This window comes from Mus caroli, unplaced genomic scaffold (genome assembly GCF_978045245.1).
Source record: "Mus caroli unplaced genomic scaffold, Mus_caroli_1 scaffold_18, whole genome shotgun sequence".
In the NCBI taxonomy this organism is placed as follows: Eukaryota; Metazoa; Chordata; class Mammalia; order Rodentia; family Muridae; genus Mus; species Mus caroli.
The window spans coordinates 74,669,984-74,696,727 of record NW_028227273.1 but is presented as its reverse complement, the minus strand read 5'-3'; the positions used below and the strand labels follow the sequence as shown (position 1 = coordinate 74,696,727).

The 26,744-nt window shown below is 35.0% G+C and overlaps 1 protein-coding gene and 1 pseudogene across 3 annotated transcripts; both read left to right on the top strand.

Moving 5' to 3' along the window:
* Positions 1 to 2,001: 2,001 nt before the first annotated feature.
* On the top strand, positions 2,002 to 23,164 carry LOC110312721 (vomeronasal type-2 receptor 116-like). 3 transcript variants are annotated; one of them, XM_085832855.1, is made up of 7 exons: positions 2,002 to 2,248; positions 14,710 to 15,004; positions 15,341 to 15,380; positions 15,771 to 16,132; positions 16,844 to 17,059; positions 19,366 to 19,489; positions 21,460 to 23,164. In XM_085832855.1, the coding sequence occupies exons 1-7, from the start codon at positions 2,031 to 2,033 to the stop codon at positions 22,386 to 22,388; spliced, it is 2,184 nt and encodes a 727-aa protein (XP_085688981.1). In that variant the 5' UTR covers positions 2,002 to 2,030; the 3' UTR covers positions 22,389 to 23,164. The 3 variants fall into 3 exon arrangements, with proteins under 3 accessions (XP_085688981.1, XP_021042221.2, XP_085688980.1); XM_085832854.1 differs by adding an exon at positions 4,546 to 4,774 and having other exon boundaries at positions 2,127 to 2,248; positions 15,341 to 16,132; XM_021186562.2 differs by having other exon boundaries at positions 15,341 to 16,132.
* A 40-nt stretch (positions 23,165 to 23,204) lies between these two features.
* On the top strand, positions 23,205 to 25,912 carry LOC147000502 (3-hydroxyisobutyrate dehydrogenase, mitochondrial pseudogene; annotated as a pseudogene).
* Positions 25,913 to 26,744: the final 832 nt, after the last annotated feature.

Here is a 26,744-nt window from a genome sequence, read left to right as displayed (position 1 = left end):
AAAATCCTTTCCCAAGGTCAGTGATTTAGACACTGCTATTGCCCAATCCATTAGAACTTTGAAGAAGTGCCTGCTTGCTAAAAGAGGATTTATTTTTCTTTATCTCTGGGAAGATCAAGTTTTTTGCATTCTATTAATATAGAACTGGAACCCCTTCCCATGTCAAAGTCAAGCTGGCTACTACGACTTCTTTATTGTTTCCTGGAAAACAGTTTTGGCAAATTATAATTATTCTTTTCCCTTTAATTGATCGAGTGACTATTTTCGTTTCTTTTCTGTGCCTATTTTCATGTTCAGTTAAGTGGCTTGTCTCCTTATATACTATGCCCATGATTAAATGTTTAATTTGATAATAAGAAAGCTTGAATTTAAAATCCTTATTTTGAGCTTCAATACCTATAAAAGCTACTACTATAAACTGCTCATAATAAGAACTTCATGTTGAAATTAATTTACCTTATAAATGATCAAATCCTTTAGTGCATTCCAAACTACCACTGTAGTCATGCTCAGAATTGATGCACTTAATTACAGGAATAAGCCTAACATTAATCGCTGAATATGTTTTGCAGCTTAAGCTTAGGATAACTAACAATAAACATGCAATATTTTTATATTTAGATAGACTTTAGACAGCTAGGTAGTTCTCATACACTACAGAGATCTTGATAATATGGCAGTTAAGATATTTTAATTAAAAAAAAAAAGCTTTTTGTGATAGAGAGACACATCATGTCAAGACAATGCTCTGAATCTCCTCCAAGGAAGATGATGGGCAAAAGTCAATCTTTACCTTGAGTTTGCTACAAATGTGTGAAAACTGTTCACTAGAATATAAAGTCCTTTTACCTTGACTTATGGAATACAGAGTCAAAATGGTTGATAAGCAAGGTACTGGATAGGCAATTACCCACATTTCCTAGACAAGGTAGGAGATTCCTCCAAATTTGTGCTTCACAGTCAGACATTCTGGACACAGCTGCCAAAATTGATGTCTCTACTGACACATGTAAACTTTCAGTGCCTGGCACAGAAGCCATTATGTATCTGACTTTTTTATGTTAAAAAGAAGCTGCACAACTTGCTTACTCAGGTGAAAATTTTCCTTCTCAGTAATTCTATGAATTTAAAAAGTAGATTAATGATAGACATCCCCAAGTAAAGAGCTTAACATTAATCAGCAAAGTACTGATAATATTATGATAGTCATAAACCCCAAAACTAACATTTCCTTAGCTTATCTTCTAAGTATAAAATTTAAATGCACTTTTCATTGTGCTCATTTGACTTAAATCCTTTACAGAACTTTGAACTAAATAAGATAGAATGGAAACAATTCGATCAACGTTGTAAATACAAATGATCTACACATTGTAATAATATTTCTTGCCATTCTCATGTTTTCTTATTGTAAAATGTTTACAGATATTACACATAAAGTCCCTGACTCAGACCAAAAGCAGGAAATGTTGGGATTGCCTATACCAATGCATATTGTATCAACTGTCTTGAAGGGTGTTTTGCATAATTCACACTTGTTATTCACCACCAAAAGCACTGCAATATGTTAATTTTGAGTGCTTATATATGCAATGCTTTCATTTTAGCCCTTTCCTTTTTCAGTTAGTTGGACACCTGTGATGGAACCTGTGGGGATCAGCATAATTTTTTTTTCATATTAAAAGTTTCTTGCTTCATATGGTTAGCCAATTCATCCCAAGAGAATATCAACACTGAGCTCTTGGTGTTTGTAGTCTTTTATGAAGTCATAGTGCTTTTGGGTAGTGAAGAATATGAACAAAGTTATTTCCCAATTTGTTTTTCACTTGAAGAGAGGGCCTCATCAGTAGACTCCATGGGAAAAGATAGTTTAAAAATTCTCAATGGCATTCTCAATCCCTTGGAATGATTAGTGTGACTGACTGAGTCATAAACAAATTCAAAATATTTGTTCATATTCACAAAATCATAAACTGAGCATTTATGTACTGGATACTGTTCTGAATCAATCAGTTCCATGTACTAATAGGATGTTCTCCTGTATTTTTATCTTCTGTCTCTTGCAAATTCCCAAATTTATCTCTGCTATTATGTTTAATATCAGTAGATGTTATTACATAATTTCTGAAGAATTTCACCATGAAGGAGATGTTCTGCTTGGTGCCTTTTTCCCCCTGCATACTTTCTACACTGAGAAGAAAATGCCACATTCCACTCTACCATATCAATATTTGGACAATTACATACAGTACGTACAATTATTTATTTATTAAGTTTAGAATGTTCATGACTTAGAGGCTGTAGTCACTAAAATTTACTTATTGTTTATTTTTTATTATGACAAATTCACTCTTAGGGTTTCTAAAATCTTTTTATCAGTTTTATTTTCCTGGTAGATTATTTTCCTCATTCGGGGGAAAGGAAATGGAAACTTTAACTGTATTCACTTTAGTTTTCTTCTTTGGATGTTAACCATAATCTCTTATTTGCCATTCATGTTATGTCACAATGTCTGAATACTTTTCAGTGTTATGATTTCCAGGTAGAATGATTTATTCCTCATCATTACCTTGTTGTTCTTAGTAATTTGAAAAACTTGACTGTACCTGTGATATTAGATTATGTCACTAAACACAATAAGTTCTGAGTGTTTGTTGAGATACTTGAGTGAAGAGGTCATGTGTGTTACATGCAGTTGATTCCAGAGTTAACAATGTCACAAATAGTTATGAATATTTCTGTGCTCTGGAGACATTTGGTCTATCTCTTGTTTTATTATTAGTGTTTGATAATTTACTTTTTATTCTCAGCTTTCCTGTGTTCACCTGTTTACTCCAGGTGTACTTATTCTCATTTTAATGTATGTGTCTACCAAGACTTAGTGACTATGAGTTTCATCTTGGTGCTGTTTCTTAGCGTTAAATACTCCAGGTTAATGGATAGTGTCACACAGGTATTGCTGATCTGTACAAAAATATTCATGTATGTTTCTCAATAAAGTAAATAAAATGTTTTATGCAAACCAGATTTTTCCTTTCCTAAGAATACTTTCTTATATCTGTATGGATAGGCATGGAAATAGAACAATACCACTTATAAACTCCATTACAATATGTGTCAGAAATCAACATGTAGAAAATGACCAAAGGAAATACATGAAGGATTTTAGAATCTCCAAAAATGAATTTGTCAAAATAATAATTAGAAAAATATGGTGTAAAGGTTATTTATGCTCTATGATGCACTGTGGTTGTTAAAATTTTTTTTGAAGTATTAAGGCATTGAAATAAAGACAATGGAGGTGAAAAATGTTTAGATACAAATTAAATCTTAATGGTTTATTTGTTTGACAAACTTATTCTGAATTTGTAAAACATATCAAATACAGGTATATAAAAGTTGTTATTTGAATAAAATATTTCATAGCATTTCTAATTTTTAAGGGAACCACATGTTGACTAAAAAGAAATCATAATGTTTTCTCATATGCTTAGTAGATAGGGCAACTTTGGATATTGGATAGGGCCTCTTCTACATTATTATAGTTAATGCTCCTCATGAATTCACATTTCTGGTGCCTTATCTTCTCAGCAGTTCTGGTATCAATGTGTATGTGTATGTGCTTCTCTTAATATTGTGCAACAGCAAGACCTTCACTGAAAAGACTCTACTTCCTGATATGTGAGCAATTAGTCTGGTTTAGTCATAAATAAGAGGATTGATTCCTGAGAAAAACACTGTTCTTGCACAAAAATCAGAAAAACCTAAGCTAAATTAGGACACAATTCATTCACTTTTATTATAATGTATTAAGTGTATTTGTTGTATATACTGTTCCTTATGAGTATTGAATAATTTTAAGAGAAAAATGGCTTAGTTTATAGTCATATGCATGGTACAGTCTTTTCAAATTTGTTATCACATTCATTATTTGAATAAGTGTACATTCTTTTGATGTAGCCCACATTTGTAGGTGAAGGTAAAATTGTTCTTACAAATCTTCTCATCCTGGAATATGTGTGCTAAGATAAAGACTAAGTCCCCAGGTAAAGCACTAGGATCCTGCAAGGTATAAGTCATATTATTGGCCAATTTGTTCAATGCATTGGTTAATATATCCTGAATATTTTCAAGTCAAACTGAAAAATTTCTCTAGTGGTTTATGAGAGTGTATTATTTTCCTTCACAGCAAAGATAATATGGGTTTGAACATATACATCAAAATTAATTTCAAAAATATATATTCAATTTTACTCTTCATAGTTTGATAAAATTGATGTATCATAAGTTATTTAATTCTAGGCTATTTTGTTTTTAATATAGTATTTTAGTATTTTACTGGAGCTATTCACCAATGTGAATAATTTTACATATTAAAGGACAAGCCAATTTTCTAGAATATTTCTCATGCAGAAAATGCCATTCTGGATCCTTTCTACCATGTTTTCCCTCATGTATATTAGTGATAAATATGGCTGTATTCATAACTATATTGTGATTCTGATTCAGCTTTAAAATTGATGTCACTCTTTCTTTGAATTTCAGATATGAAGTTTTTCAGTTCAAAAACATAGAATGATTTTGCATGAAAACACAATTCCTTCATGGCCTTATTTTTATTTGAATTAATTATAAAAGTTCCTCCTTGGAGTTTACCCTGCTATAAACACTGGCCTTCATTCATCTAATTTCCACTTTTGATTGGCAGTAATGTCTTTTTTTGTAAGCTCTCTTTTTCTCTGTGTGTATTCTAATGAAGATATAACCTGAACAGGTATATTCAATCAAATTTAAAAATACAATGAAAAAGAGATCATAGCATATACGGCAGGCTTTGTGGCATAAGTTTGTTTCGCAAGTCTTCACTGTGGTAAAGACTGATTGTCCTTTTTGTCAGCAATGTAAGGATTATTTTACCATTAATCTTACAGGAGTGGATTGTGCAACCAACTAAAACATTCACATTACATAAGTAATAAGATATGTGCAATTTTATTTTATGTAAAATATTTACTAGGGAAAATTAAAATCTTTCCTATGGAAGAATATTTTATCTCGAGTAAACTATTTCACAGCATTCGTTAGTTACCTGCAATTGTGTGTTTGTGTGTGTGTGTGTGTTTCTTCTCTAAGTTTAAGCTCCTTCTGAGCATTTAATGAAAGTTGAGTCCATGAAATCAAAACGAGAGAAAAACTGCATAAGAATTTGCATAAATAATGAAGAGAGAAATGATACAATCATTTTATAATCTTAAGAAAATAAAGATAAAATTGTTTTATTTTCAAAATATGTTTATTATAGAGCATTTGCATTATAAGTTAGGTGTGCAAAAGAGAGGGATAAAATCTGTTTTGTTTTGTTTTTTTATGTTGCTTCTGATCATTGTTCTGTGACTGTAGATTTTGAGTTCCTCTGCTCTATTAGTAGTGATTACTACTTAATTCCTCACATGTATGGAATTATCAAAAATCATATGTCTCTTTAAAGATTTAAATGAATTTACTTGAGTATGTAATATTTATACATTAGAATATGTCATTGATTTTATTTATCAAATTAAACATCCTATTTATCAATTCTTTTCTTTTGAAATATATTATTTCATTTATATTTGTATCTGCATTTATTTAAAATTAATATTTGCTAATATTTTGTCATTTTGTTTCTGATATCAAAGAACTTTATTAATCATTCAAGTAAAAAATGAAGTTAATTTCAAAACACATGCATCCATTCACAATATAGCAGCATAGGTAATTTCCTAGATATACTCAATTAGGTACATAAAGCCATTTACCTATAGCCAGGCTGCCAGGCTGGTGATCTTCCTTTTTATGTTTCAACACCTTTATTACTTGAAATCATATTGATATTATTATGATTACCTTTTCTCTTTCTTTTGTGTGTATTTGTGTCTTTGTTTATGTGTGAATATAGAGCTTTCCATATTTTCACCCATTGATTCCATTAATTGTATTGGATTCTCAAGGTCTGGATGTTTGTGAGCTGCGTAATACTATTTCTGCAAATCAAACTTGGATTCTCTAGGAAAATGTCACCCTTAATTGCTGAGCAAGTCCTCCTCCCCACCATAAATTTTTTTCTTGAAAATCTTAATAATGATAATATATTTACACGTATTAGCAATTCAGTGCATGGATCATATTCTCTAAAGCCCTCAACAAATCCAGTATCAACCCTCTCTGCCCATATATCACATCCCCAACTTTAAATTTTGCCAGAAGCCATCATAGAACAGGGTAATAACTACCAGGTGATCTTCCTGAAATGATTTCACTTCAGATTATATGTATGATGAAGCTCCAACAAGTAATGTCTAGGAATAAATTAGTTTAGGAAAAATCCCTGCTGTAAATATGCTTTTCTAGTTATGATCAAACATACATGACAATCACTAGGTATTTGCCCACTTCTTTGATCAGATCTCTGCAGATTGAGAAAGATGTACTGTCTTGTCATGATGCTATATAGACAAATAGATGACTTTTAATTCTTTTTTTTTTTGTTAGATATTTTCTTCATTTACATTTCGAGTGATATCTGGAAAGTCCCCTATACCCTCCCCCCGCCCTGCTCCTCAACCCATCCACTCCTGCTTCCTGGCCCTGAATGATGATCCTATAAGAATTCATGAAATTATATTGTTGTTTATTAAACTTCTTTTTTATACTGGGACTCCTATTAGGTCCTTTTCTGATAGTCATAACTGCAATGAAAACCCTGACAGTCTCATACATGTCACCAGTTAATTGCTTCTCAATAGGAACCACACTTTCTACTACTCAGAGCACATTCCAAGAGGTTGTAAAACAAGTAAGCAAAGGTCATAAAAAGGGAACTATAATATATTATAGGTGCCAGAGCAGAACATAAAATATTGACTGTGTTTATCTATATAAAACTTCACTAATAACTTAGTTATGGTTTTTAGCTTTCAGTGAACCTATGGAGCTGTGACAGGTGATGAAAGCTTAGACACATAATTACTCCTAATGGATATGCATGTAAACATTCTCTGTTGTAAACGTCTATTTCAATTTATGATTTAACTTATGTGTGAACTTGTGATAAAATTTTTAACATATGATCATGTATCTTGGAAGATATATAAGTTCTAAGGACAAAGAGAAGGTTTAGAGGAACTGAACTGAGGAGACTATTTATGTACGTATGTATGTATGTATGTATGTATGTATGTATGTATGTATGTATGTGTTTATTGGACAGAACTCTTCTTAGACAAAGAGGAAAAGAAGAAAAAAATTCACTTGCATCACTTAGGATCTTTCTGCTTTTCCTGATTTTCTCAGATACCTTTCATTAGATATGATTTTCAACTTAGAAATAATCTATATAATCACTTTTCAAAGTGTCCCGTTTTCTTCCTGAGACATTTGATTAACAGACTGAAAGTTTAGTGCAGCACAGTTCCTGATGATATAGATCAAAGGCCACATCACTTCATCCCTAGGTGCCAGGCTACTGATGTAAATCTCCCAAACCAGCAGCTTTTTACCCTTAGAAAGAGCAAGAATTTTTTTCAGACATTTTAGAAGTTATGATCAGTGTTTCAATATAGTTACAGAGGTAGAAATTCTGGAGACCCTCAGACTTTAAAGCCGCATTAGAATCCTACTCTGTGCTCTGTATTTACCCGATCTAGGTTGGGAGGCTCCTGGCATCGAAATTAGTACATTGGAGCATGAACTTTGAAGAAGGTAAGTCCACACAGATAAAATTATCGATTGGACCTTGCAATCCCCTTGGCCAGGGAGTGTGTGATTATGGTAGGTGAGAAAAAGGAGTAGATATTACTTACTGGCATCAACATAAACTGATATTGGGTACCATAAGCACTGGGGTTAAGCCAAGAGCCATCAGATTTTACATGAAATTGCCTGCTGCCATCAGTAGAGGTGGATTGTAGGTTGGGTTGGTTGATTTTCATCACTGCCCAGGGTAAGCCAGAATCCATCAACTCTGGATTGTGGGCATTTTGTGTATCTCTCACAATGGAACAAAGAGAATCTACCAACAGCGAGTTCTTTAGAGATATGATTAAGAATATTCTTAAAGGAAAAAGGCATTAAGGTTAGCACTACCCAGCTGACTGATGTTCTTCATTTGTAAAACGGACAGTCATTGGTCTCCTGGAAGGAGATCTTTAGATATGGATGCATGGGAGAAAACAGGGTTAGATATTAAAAGAAATTTACAGAGAATGTGAGAGAGATTAGGTGTACCCCTTACAACATTTGCTATTTGGTCTTTACTTAGGAAGGCATTGGCAGATGACAAAAAAGCCATATGTGCTTATGAAACATTAGATTCACCTCCTTGTGAGGAGACTACTGTTTGGAACAGGACCTAAGAACAATGTTTATTCCTTGACAAAAATAAATGTCTGAGAAAAGCAGCTCAGGAGTGGGTAGTGATAAATCAAAAAAGGAAAAATCAATCTCTGAGGAGGAAACTGACACAGAAAAGAAACTAAGAAAATATCATAAACATAAGTGGCCTACCTTGCAGAATTTAAATATAATTCATTCCATAAGACTCCCTGAAAAATATAAAAGGAAACCTGAGAGGTCTATCACATTTTCTACTGGTGTGCTCCAAGTTCTGTAACAGGGTAGATTGTTAGGCTGTTTCCCAGTAAGTATGGAGAATAATACACAGAATAAGGGTCTCTTATGGGAACCCTTAAAATTGCTTGTGACTCTTCATGATTAGTTTAAAATAGATATAGCCTTCCTAAATATTGATGATTTTTTTCAGTGGATAGATATATAAGAACTTGCCTCAAATAGAGATATCTACGATGAAAAAAAAAGAGAGAGAATGGAAGAGTTAACATCTGAAATATTTATGGGAGTGAGGGAATGGTTTGAAGAAACAAATCACTAAAAAATGACAAAGAAAGGACTAGTAAAAATAGCAGCTGCAGTTCTAAAAGCTTGGAGATTCTTGCCCAATAGACACAAATATCAAAAGGCTTGCTAATATAATACAAAAGCCAGAAAAATATTTTCAGGACTCTGCTACCCTACCGCTAGAGGCTCTGAAGCATAAGATATTGTTTTAAAATATCTGGCCTTTGAGAATGCTACAATCCCTAGCCAATCTCTTCTAAAGATAATTTAAAAAATCATGAAATTTATTTAAAGCATGTGCTGAGGTTATTATAATTTCATACTTTCAAGGTGAACCCATTACAACAAACTCACAAGCCCAAAAATGGATTGGTGGCCTGAGGCTGTTGAATTACCTCTATTGTTTGAGGGGACTGAGATAGGTTCCTTACAGTTTCCCTGGTTTGAAAAGATTCCTGTGTTATTAGGTATTACATTAGCACCAGATAAGGCAATGCCATTTTTATGAAAGCAGTTTGGCACTCTTATGCCAGTGGTATCCTTTGAGACCAGAATACCCAGTTGGATTTCTGCTCTTAGTGGGGCTAGGAGCATTAACATTTATGGCACTTCCTGCCTTACTGGGGCATTATTTCCTTGTTACTTGAATAATTTTGTGAGCCAAGCCTGATTAATTAATTTAGTGGAAATGGGTCCTATAGACTCATTTGTGTGAATGCCTGGCCAATAATGAGTGGCCGTATTGGAGTAGCTGTGGCCTTGCTAGACTTGGTGTGTCCCTATGTAGGGGTGTTTTAGAACTCTGAGAAGCTCAATTGTACCCAAGGTCTTTAGTTCTGCTGCCTATGAATAAAAAATTAGAACTCTCAGCTCCTTGTCCAAGACCATTTCTGCCTGCACACTGCAGTGCTTCCCACCATGAAGAAATGGACACAAACTATGAATTGTCAGTTTTCCTTCATAAGATTTGTAATGGTCACTGGGTGCCTTCACATCCACCAAATGCATGAAAGACAGAAATTGATACTATAGAAAGGATTATTTCTTTGAAGGGCAATATTTTTATGTTTGGCGGAATATTGGCTTTGGGACTTAATTTTAGGAAAACAGTGAAATTCTTTAAGTGCTGCTTAATGAAACAACCAAAAAAGAATGTGGAAAAAGTTGTTGCTGATTGTAATTTGACCACTGTGATCCTGGCTCAAGTGGACACAGAGGAGATTAATATTAGTGTTTCCTAGAGATTGCTCTTCAGAGATCTTGGAAAAGAATGATTCTGTGTTGAGAGATGGGAGTGTAGGTGAGTGAGGTGGAGGGAAAGAGCCTGCATCAAGCCATATTTCTTCTTATGCTCTGGGCAGGCAGACACAGGCAGGCTGCCAGATGCTTTTCACTCAGTCCCAGGTGGGCATCTGGCTGTGTGAAGCCACTGGACTTCACTGACAGGGGCTAGACAAGGGGCAGCCCCCAATACAAGGGACCCCCGGTCGACACCCTCTCTCCTGGAGTTACAGGAGAGAGGCTCCCAATGCAGGTGAGAGTCCTTAGTCCAGTCCGTGGCTGGAGCACATAAAAGCCTTCTGATGGGTGGTTAGACACAGCTCATTAGAAGAAAACCTATCCCATCGTCCAAGCACAGTGGGCCTTGATGAACAGAGACAGTCTGTGGTTTTAGACAGTCTATGGTTTTAGAGCTTTATTGTAGAAAAGCAGTGGGAAAGAGAGAAGGTAAAAGAGAGAGACTGGCCATGGCCAAGAAGAGAGAAGGAGAAAAGGAGAGAGAGACAGAGAGAGAGACAGAGAGAGAGAGAGAGAGAGAGAGAGAGAGAGAGAGAGAGAGAGAGAGAGAGAGAGAAGAAAGATTAGAGTGTAAGAAAGAGAGAGTAAAAGGGAGAGAGGGTAAGAGAGTGAGAGAAGAGAAAGAGTGAGGCGGGGCCAAGCTTATCATTGCTAGGTAACGAGGAGGAGTCTAGTGGGAGATAGTCTACGTGACTAAAAGCCATGCTTCTCCAGTGGGGGCTGTGAGGGCAGTAACTTCAATAGGAATTTTGAGTCCAGGAGACATGAGGAAAATCCTACTGTCACATGTAGGTGAATTATTACCACCGGGTACTGGGGCTCCACACCTCGTCTCAACTGGAGACCAGACTGTCTTTGCATAGCCCATTGCCCCACAATTCTACATTTTGACCTAGTAAAAAAATGACTGTGAAGCTTAAGTGTAGAGCTATAGATTTACTCCATTGGCAAAGGAAATCTCAATACAGCCTCTTATTGACAGTTGCATGTGGTCATTAATATTTAAGCATATGAAGACATAAAGAAAATTACAAAGCTGAGAACCAAAAATTCACAATGTATAGATTGAAGAGAAAAGTGTACTAAAAACAAACATTGATCTAATTCCTGTGTTCAAACACATACAGATTTTAAAGGAAAGCCTGATGCTAAATGGTATAAAGGTAGTGAAAATCTCTAGGCATAATTCTATCTAGCTATGTTTCCAATTTGTGAAAAGGAGTTTGTAGCCACAAGTCTTGTTTACAGATTGAGTTTCAATATCCAAATTTGAAAGTAAATGAAAGCAACAAAAGTAAAAAACTGGTGAAAAATTAATTTTACAAGGGAACCATTTACCTGCCCTAGCATGCAGCATAACCTCGCAGGTTCAGCCATGTAGTTATGACATTAATAATCAAAGATTGAAGGAAGAGGTTTTAAGATCTTTCTGTGAGACTAAGGACATGTGTTAAGGCCAGGATTATATTAGGAATGCCTGTGCAAGGAGGCTTAGAGAAACCATTATGTCAAACTCCAAAGGAAAAGCCTGAATTCCCTCATGAAGCTGAAGATGCAAGAGCTGTGGTCTAACAGCTCAGGAACACTGCTAACAGGGAATGGAAAAATCCCAAGAGAAAGAAGTGTCAACAGAGATGAAAGAAATTGGAACTGTAATGAACATTTTGAAATCAAACATGGGATTGCAGGTTTTGGAGTTTGTTTGGCTTGATTTTGATCTTGCTTTGATCTAGTATTTTCTAACTTTTTCTAACTATATTCTTTTTCTCAAATTTGAAATGGTATTGTAAATTCTGTGCCATTATATGATGGAAGTATGTGATGTAGTTTTTTATTTTAATTTTTTTAGGGCTATTACATTGCATGGTCGTATGAATTTTAGAATTTTAGAATAGACTTTGAAGTTTGTACTTCAAAAAAAAAACTTGAGGCTGTTTTAGATTATAGGAATTAAATTGGATTAAATGCATTTTGCAATATTTTATGGCTGTAGAACTATCATGGTCAAGGAGTGGAATTTAGTGGTTAGTACAGGAATGACCCAATAGACAATTCTGTTTGATGTTTTGACAATGTTGAATGGTACTGTTAGGATGTGTAGCCTTGTTGGAATAGGCATGGACATGTTAGAGGACAGGTTTTACTCATTGGTGGGGTTACATGTCTGAAAAAAATAAGTCTAGCCAGCGTGCCCCAGTTTCTACTTTTGCTGCCTGTGGATTAAGATGCAAAACACTCAGATAAATTTTGAAGACCATTTCTTTCTACCTGTTCCCACTAAGATGATAATAGACTAAAACCCTGAAATTGTAAGCTAGGCCAGTTAAATGTTTACCTTTACCTTTAGCCATACTCATTGTGTTACCTCACAGCAATAAAACACTCAGAAGAATTCCCTCTTAGATAGGGGTTGGATTTCTTGGTGAACTCCATTCTTCTTGCTGGTGCTTTGATTCACTTGACCATTCACAGGTAACTGCCATTTTTAACATTCAATGTGGAATCATAAATAAAACTTTCCAGTTGTCTTGAGAACACATTTTTTCCCCTGAGGTTATTGATAACTTCTGGTCCTTAATTACTTTGCACTGCTTTTGCACTAAATTTTTAACCATTGGGGAAGGAGAAAAATAAATACAATTAAACCTTAATGAAGTTTGTTTTCTGTGACCAACGCACTTTGACAGAGAAATTAAGTTATACATTCTTGTGAGTAGGGATTTGGGGCCTTTTGAAGTAAAATGTATTTTTTTCACAAAAGTTATTATTAAGTAGATGAAGAGATGTTCCAGAGAGTAGAACTCTCCAAGTGAAAGAAAATGAGTTCATAGCCCCTAAAAGATTATGAGTACATGCCTGTAATTCAGTGATTATATGGAGGGTAGGAGAGAGAAACAAGGGAATCTACAATGGTTTGCTGTGTAGAGATCTAGGCATATGTGATAAGAAAAAAAAAAATACAGCAGTTAGATATTATGGTGCAAGTCTTTATTCTCAGTACTCTAGAAAAAAAAAATGACAGGTATTTCTGAGTTCAAGACCAGTGTGATATACACAAAACCTTACAGTCAAATCATAGATGTTGTGTTGATGAGTAAATCAAGCATGCAACTGAGCACTAAGTTAATGAAATTCATAAATGCATAAATACATAAAATGAATAAAATATACTACAAAAGGTGAATAGCTAGGAATGAACCTGGGGTTGTCTTGTTTTGATTTCATATTTTCTGAGCTCCATATAACTGTAGATACTAAGAGACAAGCATGCACACAGAATCACATAAAATCACCATAAAGAGACATTATAATACAAATATAAATAGCATGGTGCTACATTCATTTAATCACATCTATTCATATACAGAAGCAGAAACAAGCTTTTCTTTATTTTATTTTATTTTTATTAGATATTTTCTTTATTTACATTTCAAATATTATCCCCTTTCCTAGTTTCCCCTCTAGTTTCCCTATCCCCTCGCCCCTCACCTTGCTCACCAACCTACCCACTCCTGATTCCCTGCCCTGGCATTCTCCTATACTGGGGCATATAACCTTCACAGAACCAAGGGCCTATCCTCCCATTTATGACCAGCTAGGCCATCTTCTGCTACATATGCAGCTGCAGCCATAAGTCCAGCTATGTGTTTTCTTTGCTTGGTGGTTTAGAGGGAGTTACAGAGACAAAGTCTGAAGCAGAGATAGAAGTAATGACAATCCAGAGACTGCCCCACCTGGGGATCTATCCCATAAACAAATACCAAAACCAGACACTCTTGTGAATGCCAACAAGAGCATAGTGACAGGAGCCTGATATAGCTGTATCCTGAGAGGATCTACCAGTGTCTGACAAATACAGAAGTGGATGCTCACAGCCATCCACTGGACAGAGCACAGGGTCTGCAATGAAGGAACTAGAGAAGGTATCTAAGGAGCTGAAGGGGTTTGCAGCCCCATAGGAGGAACAACAATATGAACTAACCAATATCTCCAGAGCTCCCTTGAAAGCAGGATTTTCTACAGTTGTTCTATGATACTAGTAATTCCATACTGCCATACTCAAAAAATAAAATTATTTCAGAGAAATTGCTAAAATGATCTCATGCAATGAAATTACCTATAAAATATTATTTAATTAAGATATTGTCTTTAAAAACTGGTTATGTTGATAATAAAGTAGTGGGTTTTCATATCTGAAGATCACAGAAAGCCAGGGATCTAGATTCCAACAGATCTGCCTTTTGGGGAAAAATGATTCCTTACTTGTTTAAAGAATGTGCAAAGAATCAAGTTATGAAATATTAATAATATATGCTTAGAGGATTTATAAATAGTGAGTAGTAGGGGAAAAGATCTTGCCTAAACTTATATTACTAATCTTGTTCATCTATTCATGGTGAAGAAATTAATTTACATGTTTTATAAATTCAAATTTGAACTATAAAATTTACTGTATTAAATATGTATGTGGTTCACATCAACATCCTTTTGTGTGTTTTTATGCCACTTACACAGGTATAACTTTAAGAACTACCAGTATATTCTGGCTCTGCTATTTGCCATTGAGGAGATCAATGGGAACCCTAATCTTTTACCCAACATATCTCTTGGATTTGATTTCTACAATGTCAGATTCACTGAGAAGGACACTCTTATGAATGCTGGTATTTGGCTCACAGCCCATGTGGAGAGAAAGGTTTTACCTAATTACAATTGTAAAAAGAGAAATTTTACTGCTGCCTTCACAGGAACATCATGGATAACATCTGCTCAAATTGGGACATTGCTTCACCTCTTTAAATTTCCACAGGTGGGAAAATTTTGATTGTGGGGACTAAGAGTCAGTTCTCTTTCTTCATAGTATAGGTATATTTAAACTGAAAGAGTGATTGATCAATTATCCACACATCAAAGCAATACAGAGACCCATAGAATTCAATCCAGCTTTCTCTTGCTTGTAAGAAAAAGGTTGATGAAGTAAATTTAACCATGTAAGGCCTTGGAAATTAGAGGTTTAACATAAATTTCTGTAAAATGTAGTAAATGGAATGTCTCTTTAAAATGTTTTCCTGATATCATCTACTGCTTTAGGAATAAAATTTTGTTTGCTATTAATATTCTTATTTTTCTTTCCACATCTCTTCAGATTACTTTTGGACCTTATGATCCGCTCTTGAGTGACCATGGTCAGTATTCTTCACTCTACCAGATTGCCCCCAAGGACACATCTCTGACACTTGCAATTGTTTCTTTAATGGTTCATTTTAGGTGGTCTTGGGTTGGTCTCATCCTTCCTGATGACCACAAAGGAAATAAAGTGCTATCAGATTTTAAACAGGAGATGGAGAGAAGAAGAATCTGCATAGCTTTTGTAAAAATGATTCCAGCTACATGGACTTCATATTTTACCAAATTCTGGCAAGATATGGAAGAGACAAATGTAATAATTATTTATGGTGACATTGATTCTCTAGAAGGTCTAGTGAGAAATATTGGGCAAAGGTTATTGACATGGAATGTTTGGGTCATGAACATTGAGTACAATATTAAATTAATTACTGATTATTTCTTCTTAGACTCATTTCATGGAAGCCTTATTTTTAAGCACAACTTTAGAGAGAATTTTGAGTTTACCAAGTTTATTCAAACAGTCAATCCTAGTAAATACCCAGAAGACATTTATCTTCCTAAGTTGTGGTATTTGTTCTTCAAGTGCTCATTTGCTGATGTTAACTGTCATGTGTTGGACAACTGTCAAAGCAATGCTTCTTTAGATATATTACCTAGTCACATATTTGATGTGGCCATGAGTGAAGAGAGCACAAGTATTTACAATGGTGTATATGCTGTGGCTCACAGCCTCCATGAGATGAGACTTCAGCAATTACAAAGGCAACCATTTGAAAATGGAGAAGGGATGGAGTTCTTTCCATGGCAGGTAATAACCTTTCTATTATATTTTATTTTCAAAACTCTAACATATGAGATTTGTAACAACACTACTAGGTATTGTAAAATTCAGTTTATGTTGTCCATAATCACAGAATATTTTGTATTTATAACCTTATGTAGAAGGCAAGGTGGATTTAAGTGTATGATGTTGCAAAATGGTGTGCAAGATACAGGGAGAAAATGTGCTTAGTCACAATTAAGTTCCTGTCATCACTATTAGTCTGTACAATCTTCTAATGGTAATAGTTGCAATTAAAAAAGCCATTGCTTTATATATTTGTTACAAGAATAATTAAAACAGGGACACTTAAGTGAAACAATGTTGTTTGGTTTATTTATCAATGATGCCTTTTAATTAATTTTTAGACATTAGCATCCTCATTTTAGACTCTGGTCCTCAGAAGATATTCTAAAATCAAGTGGGTATTGCTAGGTTTCAAAGAGTTGATCTTTTCAAAGATCAGTTGTCATTGATTTCTTTCTTGAGCTTGGTTCAAAGTTTTCACGTGAAGATGAATAATACTTATAAGCAGAATTTTATTCTCAATAATCACATTTTCACTATCCAATCATTAGTGGAATCTTCATTAATGTTGATGTTCACTTCAGAAATTATGAACAATAAGATGCATTCCAAAACTCACATTTTATTTAGCCCCTTGGACACAATGCAATATCAATTATGTTTCTCTTTCAGCTTAACACTTTTCTGAAGAATATTGAGGTGAGAGACAACAGGAGTTTTGATTGGAAACTGGCAATAGATGCCGAATATGAAATTCTTAACCTTTGGAATTTACCAAAAGGTCTTGGACTAAAAGTGAAAATAGGATCCTTTTCTGCAAGTGCACCCCAAGGTCAACAGTTGTCTTTATCTGAACAGATGATACAATGGCCAGAAATATTTTCAGAGGTGGGTTATATATTATCTAAATTCTTTGTGCTTATATTACGAACACAATTATGTTTTCTGAAATAATGATGATTGGCTTATGTTCCATTACACATTGAGGATAAAATAACATAAAGTAATACTAGTATACTGGTTTTTTTTTTCAGTTTCCTTGACAGAGCTATAGAAGTATATGGTGTTAAATTACTCCCCAATTGATAACTCATATAAGGATTAGGTTTCCTCCATTAGTCTCAAATTAGGGTTGGGACATGTAGTAAGAGGAAATTTTCATCTCCAAATGACTCATGTTCATGTGCTAGAGAAAAAGCTCTCATTTGGGATTAATATCATGAAACAATATCAAATTAATTTTGTATTCTATGTTCAAAAATCATGACCAAAAATGACTTTTATAAGAACGACTATATTTTGTTTTATGGTCTCAGAAGTATCAGTGTCTACGATGGATAGAAGCATGACAAAAATTGGTCATACTGGAGACAGGACTAAGAAACTGAAAGAAAATGATTCTATCCACATGTATTAACAGTAAATAAAATTAGAAACCTGGAAATGAGGAAATATTATAATATTTCAATTCCAAACCACTCTGTCATAATTTTATCAGCAAGTCTGAATCCCCTAAAGTTTCAACAATTTCCCATATGATGTCTTGAATAAGGAAATGAGCAGTCAAATGCTTTAACCTCTATGGAATACTTTTCTTTCAAAATACTCTAGCATGACTCCATTAGCATTCCTTAATTATCCTTTGATACTCAATATGTACTATCTCATCCAATGTTTAATGATAACGAAATAACTTACAGAACAATTTAAGGGTGCAGGGCTTTATATTTGAAAATGCATCATTTTTAAATGTAAGAGGGTGCTGATGATATAATATTCTCTGAATGCAGGAAACAATGAATACTGCAGCATTCTATCTCCTCTGCATTTATGATAGTTGTACAATAGTGACATTTCAAATTTAAGGGACCTCACCTTAGCTAAATTTATCTATATATTTCTTCCTGCAAATATACATTTGTTTGGTTCCATGATAATTTTAAATCCTCTCTTGTTGACAATCAATATTCACAATAATGGTGGAAGTTAAGATGCTCAACACAGGCATTAGAAAGTACAATAGTGTTAGAACAGATGTACACCATGGACTTCTATATCATGTGCCTAATCATTAATGTTTCACAAATTTGTTTATAACACATTAAGATTCCAGTTTTTTTTAACAGTATGATAATTCTCAGATCAAAATTTAAACACATTAACCTTCATGAGGGCATAAACTTTTATTTCTTTTTTACTTTTTTAAAAATTTCTTTGAAATTTTTTATTGGTTATTTTATTCATTTAAATTTCAAATGTTATCCCCCTTCCCATTTTCCTGTGTACATAGCCCCTATCCTGTCCCCCCTCACCATACTTCTATGAGTCCCCCACCTACCCCCATTCCTGTCTTACTTCCTTAGTATCCCCCTATTCTGGGCATTAGGCCTTCAGAACACCAAGGTCCTCCCACCCATTGATCCCTAATAAGGCCATCCTCTGCTACATATGCAGATGGAGCCATAGATCCCTCCATGATTATTCTTTGGTTGGTGGTTTAGTCCCTGGGAGCTCTGGATGGTCTGGTTGGTTGATATTGTTGTTATTCCCATGTGGTTACAAAACCCTTCAGCTCCTTCAGTCCTTCCCCTAATTCCTCCATTGAGGTCTTTATGCTCAGTCAAATGGTTGGCTGTAAGCATCCACATATGTGTTGGTAAGACTCTGGTAGAGCCTCACAGGAGACAGCTATATCAGGTTTATGTCAGCAAGCATTTCTTGGTATCAGCAGTAGTGTCTGGGTTTGATGGTAGCATAAGGGATGGATCCCCACGTGGGACAGTCTCTAGATGACCTTTCCATTAGTCTCTGTTCTACTCTTTGTCCCTGTATTTTCTTTAGATAGGAGCAATTCTATGTTAATATATTTGAGAAAGATGGGTGGCCCCTTCTCTCAATTGAGGGTCATACCTAACCTATGGATATGATATCTACAGGTTCTCTTGCCCCTTTGTGGGGAATTCCAGCTAATGTCATCCCAGTAGGATCATGGGAATCTATTGCTTTCCTGGCATCTGGGGCTTTCAGGTGGCTACCCCCAGTTTCCCATCCCAGATTACTATAATTAATCTTTTAATAACTCTAGGTTTTAATAACAATACTTTTCCCGTTAGTGCATGAACTTCAAAAACTCTATTATAATGATTTTTCTTAAAACTCTAAACATTAGAAAACATTCTTTTCATTCTTCTCAGATCCCCAAGTCTGTGTGCAGTGAGAGTTGTGTGCCCGGATTCAGGAAAGTAACCCTGGAGGGCAAGGCCATCTGCTGCTACAAGTGCACTCCTTGTGCAGACAATGAGATTTCTAATGAGACAGGTAAATGCAGATTTTATAGTTAATGTCCTATTTATCCATTTTATTCCACAATGTGCTAGCAAATCAAAAAGATTTGAGGGGAAGTCAGATATAAATTTTATATTATTTTTAAAGTAAATTAAATGTCATAATTCATCACCATCCCTTAAAAGATCTCACCACAACCATTATAAATCATTCCTGATATATATTTTTAATACAGTGCCAATATTGGTATTTGAAGATACAATATATTCCTGAGTACTTCTCCATGATGTTCATTTCACTCTGCCATTTAATACATTTTAATAAAATATCAATGTTAGTTTTTTCCAAATGTATTTCAATGATTTTTAAGAACCATCTCTTGTATCTTCATAGAGAATATTAACAGTTCATTTCTCATTTTTACTTGTTTGATAATTTCATATAATGTTTTCATCACATTCACCACTCTCACTCCTCCCAGATTTATGACTCCCTTCCATAAGTCCCAAAATTTGTAATTAAACTATCTAATACATTTCATGATACTCATCTATTAGGTACACACTTAGGTCTGTACATGTCACTTAAAGGTTGTTAACCAACTAGGTACTGTATACTAAAAAAGAAAACTAATTCTCCTCCCAGTAGCTAACAACTGCTCATACCTCAGTCTCTAGGGATGGGGTGTCTTCATAGATACCTCCAATATCTATGCTGAAATTAGGTCTAGGTTAAGCTGGCATGCATGTAACACATTTTTCATGTATTATGAATTTATTGGAACAATTTCTCTGTGCTCAAAAAATAGAGTTATTTTGTACACTGAAGGTCTTCCTAACTTTCTGTCTACTCTTGGATTAGAGTTTTACAAAACTTTTAATTGTTTTTGGTTTTGGTTTTGGTTTTGGTTTTGGCTTTGGTTTTGGTTTTGGTTTTGGTTTTGGTTTTGGTTTTGGTTTTGGTTTTGGTTTTGGTTTTGGTTTTGGTTTTGGTTTTGGTTTTGGTTTTGGTTTTGGTTTTGGTTTTGGTTTTGGTTTTGGTTTTGGATTTGCTGAGAACAAACACCATGAGACAAAGGCAACTCCTAAAAGGAAAACATTTAATTGGGACTGGGTTACTAGTTCAGATTTCCAGTCATATGCTTGAAAACCTATTATTTGGTGATTTTTGATCACTATCTAATATAATAGGGTATAGTCCATAAATTCCACCAGAAAATGAGCAGAATTTCAAAACACAAGGAATTTTAAGGAGAAAAGGAAATTTATTATTTACATATAACAATTAATTATCAGAAATGGTTTTCAAAAAATTCTTCCTCTAATCTAGATAATTTTCCATATTTATGTTACAAAGGATATGTGAATCGTGAGTACTATCAGGGCCTCAGTAGGTTTTTGCAATCTAATTTAGTATTCCAGTTACTTTCAAAAGAGGTACAGCATTGTCATTAAAGGCAGAGTAATATTGTAGGAAAAGAGAACAGAGGTATTTCCTAGTACAATTTAAATCACAATTGTAACATTGTTAAGGAATTTACTATAAGTTGATGGATACCTGAAAATATAAAATACTAATCTTTAAAAAAAAAAAGTATAGCTTGAAAGTCTACATTTTTTCCCAGTGAACCTATTCCCAATTTTACATAAACTGGCTCAACAGAATGGACTGAGTGATTATTAAAATGTAAAAAGTAACAATACAGAGCTCATGGAGTTGTGAGTAGAAACTGAGGGAAAGGAAAGTATGTGATGGTAGTAATTAAAGAAAGGTTGCATCAAACCCTATTGTATGTGAACATAAATATGGAAAGAAATATGTAAGGAACAAGGTGAAGTTTATAAATCAAGAATTTTACATATCAGTGTACTAATTACATTGCCCCTGAGAAAACAAAGTACAGTCACTTCTGTGACAGTCGCTGTAGTTAGAAAAGTCTCAGCATAAAATGAATCTCCTTAGCCTAGATTCAAGGTCTCATGTTAACCTTCATTTCTAACCAGATGTAGATCAGTGTGTGAAGTGTCCAGAGGGTCATTATGCAAATACAGAGAAGAGCAAGTGCTACCAAAAATCTGTGAGCTTTCTGGCCTATGAAGACTCATTGGGGATGGCATTAGCATGCATAGCTTTGTGCTTATCTGCACTCACTGCCTTTGTTATTGGCATCTTTGTGAAACACAGAGACACTCCTGTTGTCAAGGCCAATAATAGAGCTCTGAGTTACATTTTGCTCATCACACTCACTTTCTGTTTCTTATGTTCTTTGAACTTCATTGGTCAGCCCAACATAGCTGCCTGCATCCTTCAGCAGACTACCTTTGCAGTTGCTTTCACTATGGCTCTTGCTACTGTGTTGGCCAAAGCTATTACTGTGGTCCTTGCCTTTAAGGTCAGTTTTCCAGGGAGAATGGTAAGGTGGCTAATGATATCAAGGGGTCCAAACTACATCATTCCTATCTGCACCCTGATCCAAATTCTTATTTGTGGAATATGGATGGCAACATCTCCACCATTCATTGACCAAGATGCTAATACTGAACATGGACACATCATCATTTTGTGCAACAAGGGATCAGCTGTTGCCTTTCACTCTGTCCTGGGATACCTCTGTTTCTTGGCCCTTGGGAGTTATACTATGGCCTTTTTGTCAAGAAATTTGCCTGATACATACAATGAATCCAAATTTCTGTCATTTAGTATGCTGGTGTTCTTCTGTGTCTGGGTCACCTTTCTTCCTGTTTACCACAGCACTAAAGGGAAGATCATGGTGGCTATGGAAGTATTCTCTATCTTGGCTTCCAGCACAGCACTTCTTGCCTTCATATTTGGTCCCAAGTGTTACATTATCTTGTTGAGACCAGACAAGAATTCCTTTAATCACATCAAGAAAAAAACTCACACTAGAAGGAAGATTTTTTCTAAAACATAGTTGAAAAAATAAATATAGCTTTTATGTTAACAACTTCATAAAAGGGGTCATTCATCTATCTTTATAAAATATGTTATACAGTTTTAGTGTGAAGGAAATTATATCAGGCTTTATTCCTTAATATAGCTATATTATAGTGCTATAGTAGCAAAGCCATACATTTTCTGTGTTTGAAAGCCACATTTGTGGTTCTTGCCCTGGTGCCGGCCATCTCTGATGCACACATCCACAGTCCACAGGCTGTTTCTGAGGCAGAGATGGTCAAGGCTCAGAGGCAGGGCGGGGGACCGCATAACAGCCTCTGACCTCTGGTACTGGAACAGCTGCCAGGAGACTGTTGGCAGCTTTGCGGTGATGTGTACTAGGTCAATGGCTTCTAAGAGTCCAGTTTGATTCATTTGATTCATTGGACTGGGAAACATGGGCAATCCTATGGCAAAAATATCATGTGAAACATGGCTAACCACTCATCCTTTATGGTGTGTTCCCTGATTTATGCAAATAGTTTAAAGAGGCTGGTGAATAGGTAGTGTCTTCTTTAGCAGAAGTAGTGGAAAAGCCTGACAGGATTATCACAATGCTGCTCTCCAGTATGAATTCGGTAGATTATTCTGGGGCAAATTGGGTTCTAAAAATAAAAGTAAAGAAAGGCTTATTATTAATAGATTCCAGTACTATTGATCCTTCAGTTCCAAAAGAATTGGTAAAAGAGACAGGCAGTGGTGGCAAATGCCTTTAATCCCAGAATTTAGGAGGCAGAGGCAGGTGGATTTCTGAGTTTGAGGTCAGCCTGGTCTACAGAGTGAGTTCCAGGACAGCCAGGGGTACACAGAGAAACCCTGTCTCAGAAAACTCAAAAAAAAAAAAAAAGAAAAGAAAGAAAGAAAGAAAGAACAAAAAGAAAAGAAAAGAAAAGAAAAGAAAAGAAAAGAAAAGAAAAGAAAAGAAAGGAAAAGAAGAAAAAAGAAAAAATGGCAAAAGAAGTTAAGAAAATGGAAGCTGTTTTCATGGACCTGCCTGTTTCCGATTGTGTAGGACCTGCTCAGTCTAGAAACCCTACATTTATAGTGGGAGGAGTTGAAGATGAATTTGCTGCTGCTCAATAGTTGCTGCGGTGTATGGGCTCCTATGTGGTATACTGTGGAACTGTTGGGACTGGGCAGTCTGCAAAGATATGCAACAACACGCTGTTGGCTATAAGTATGATTGGAATTGCTGAAGCTATGAACCCTGGAATCAGGTCAGGCCTTGACCCAAAACGATTGGCTAACATCCTGAGTATGAGTTCTGAATGATGCTGGTCCAGGGACACGTAGAACCCTGTACCTGGGGTTATGCATGGAGTCCCTTCTTCTAATAACTACCAAGGTAGATTTGGAACAACACTCATGGCTAAGGATCTGGGATTGGCTCAAGACTCTGCCACAGCACCAAGACCCTATTTCTCCTAGGATGCCTGGCCCATCAGACATACAGGATGATGTGTTCAAAAAGTTACTCAAAAAAAGTCTTCTCATTTGTCTTCCACTATCTAAAGGAGGAGGAGACCTTCAGACTGTGCCCTGGGGACCTGGACAGTGTTAGGAACCAAACTCTGTCCTGAACTTCCTCCAGCTCACTCTAGAAATAATGGGTTTAATAAAAATTCATCTGTCTGCTTTTACTTGTCTACATCACTCACAGCAATCCCAGGGAATTCTTATACATTTTAAATGCTGATGCTTTCATATTCCAGTTGATGGTTTCCACTAACTAGCCCAGTTGACCTTTTTAAAGTTTGAACCTTGATAACCTTCAACAAAACTGAGCACTCTGATCAGGACATTTTATATACTCAACTTTACAAATAAAACCAAATGTTTTGTCAACATGATGGAACCCACGGTACAGAGGAAAGAAATCAGTTATAGAGAGAAATTAGAGGGACATTTGCCCTGTTAACCTCTTGCTATTATTCCTTCATTCTGGGTTGCTGACTTACTGTCCAGGGCTTGATAGGTAAGAAAGTTTGTTGACACTTGTCTTCCTGTTTTGATTGTTACAATATCATAGTGCACCCTCCTGTTACAGCTTTCAGACTCAGCCAGCTTGCTTCTGTAATTTTGCTTCCTGTGCATTCTTACTAAAGAATTTAGTCCAGAACAATGACACCTTTAGAATGTCTCAGAGCCAATGATTATATTCCTTCTGATACATATTATATAATTCTAACTATAGTCATATTATTTTGGATTTTAATAAATTTCTATCTCAATTTTAAAACAAGAAAGAAAGAAAACCACAATTTCTGTGGTGATTCACCTTGACCTGATGGCTCCATTCCAGGATCATGTCAAATATTTGTGTCCTTTCTTGATATAAACTCTTTCTTTTCTTGTATTGTTTTAAGTTTATTGAACTTCATGAGTATTCTGTCTGTCTGAAATAGAAAAACATTTAGTTTTAAAATCCATTGGAATGTTTATTAATTAATCATACTAAAAACATAATTGTCATATAAGTAGTATGTAAATATATTATATATTCAATTTTCAATATACCATGTTAAAAACAATCAACATTATATATATATAGGTGTTTAATTGATTCAAAATGATCTGTTTGAATTTATGTTTTTATATTGAAATCCACCATCTGCCATAATTTAAATGAAATCTTGTATAATATAAACACATTCTAGTTCATGGCTTTATATTTTGTATACTAATTTAGTGTGAAGGTTCATTTTGTTTCCCAAAGTGTATTTTATTACCCAAAGTGAAATATGAGTCAACCAGAACAATCCACTTAGAGCCCATATTCAAAGTTTGACAAAGTTTGTGACATGTCCAGCTGGTTGAAAGTTAGCTGACTACATTCACATGCATTTAAATTTAGAAATTTACATATATACTATGTAGTATTTACTTTTCTGATGCATCAGCTCATTTGAGAATTGCTGGTGTCACAATTTGTTCATGTTGTATTTTGTTTCATTTTTAATTACAAGCTATTCACCTCATTTTTATTCATTCAATTTGCTCTCACCTAATTTTCTATACATTTGTATAAAATACTAAATAAAATCAAATATCACTTATAGCCTTCTATATTATTACTACTCATTCCTCCATGATTCATTAATATTTGGTAAAAATAATAAATATTTTACTTAAAATTGCCTTCTTTCTATCCCCACTGTTATCTGAAAGAAAAAATATAAAATTGTTAGAAAAGTACGATATGACTTTTCTCTTAGACATGGTCATTCTTTCCTCTTATCACTATATCCTAGATTATACCGTTTCAAGATTTTCTTGGTAACTTTTCTATTTGACTGATGATGAAACCATGTCTTCATTGGAAATCTATTTAGGTCTACTCAATGGGAGAAACACCATGAGACTTAGAGGTAAAAATACACCTCCCATAATACTAAAATAACATTGACACCCCCATATCTATTTTGAACAGTGAAAGTCAAAAAGCCTGCACAGCTGTTTGATAAAGATCCAATAAAGCAGACCTCCATGTTAAGATCATGATCAACTGTTTTTCAATTTTGTTCTGGATTTCCACATGTTGCAGGCCTGATGAAAGCTTTTATTATTTGTAAGTCTTGGGAATATTAGATTGATGGGAAATTTCTTAAGAACCATTTATGCCACCTTCCAAGTATAGTTTCCAAAGTTTCCCCAGGACTTTTCTAAGTATGCCACCAATGTATTCTGCTTTAAAAAAGTCATCCTTATCTGGGTCTACTTGAAGATTCCCTTGTATTGTGGAGGTTGTGACACATATAAGTATCTTACAGATCTCCCTATGATGAAATGATTTTAAGATTTGCTTGGAATATCTGCTTTTAGACTTACAAAGGAACAAAATGTGATCAGAACAATGTAAATTTTGAAATTTCAAACAAGACTGAGAGGGCTAGAGAAGGGGGAACTAGATCAAATTTCAAGCTTCTTCTTAAAATGCCTTCAGGCAATTGGATGGCATATGAGACTGGTGGTTTCATATATGGTATGTCTCTATAACAAAAAAATATACGAACAAAGTTAAAATGGCTGGCATTAAAACTTCTGCTGACAGCAGCCTGATATAGCTGTCTCCTGAGAGGCTCTGCAGGTGCCTGAAAAATACAAAAGTGGATGCTCACAGTTATCCATTGGTCAGAGCACAAGGTCCCCAATGAAGGAGCCAGAGAAATACCCAGACAGCTGAAGGGGACTGAAGCCCCATTGAAGGAACATCAATATGAACTGACCAGTACCCCACAGAGCTCATTGGAACTATACCCACAATCAAAGAAAACGCATGTTGGAACATGTGGCTCTAGCTATATATGTAGCAGAGGATGGCCTAGTCAGTCCT

Coding starts and splice junctions, on each gene's coding strand:
- LOC110312721 (XM_021186562.2), top strand. CDS start 2,031: ATGTTCTCCTGTATTTTTATCTTCTGTCTCTTGCAAATTCCCAAATTT. Junction 2,249..14,709: donor TATTTGGACAATTACATACA/GTACGTACAATT, acceptor CCACTTACACAG/GTATAACTTTAAGAACTACC. Junction 19,490..21,459: donor TGAGATTTCTAATGAGACAG/GTAAATGCAGAT, acceptor ATTTCTAACCAG/ATGTAGATCAGTGTGTGAAG.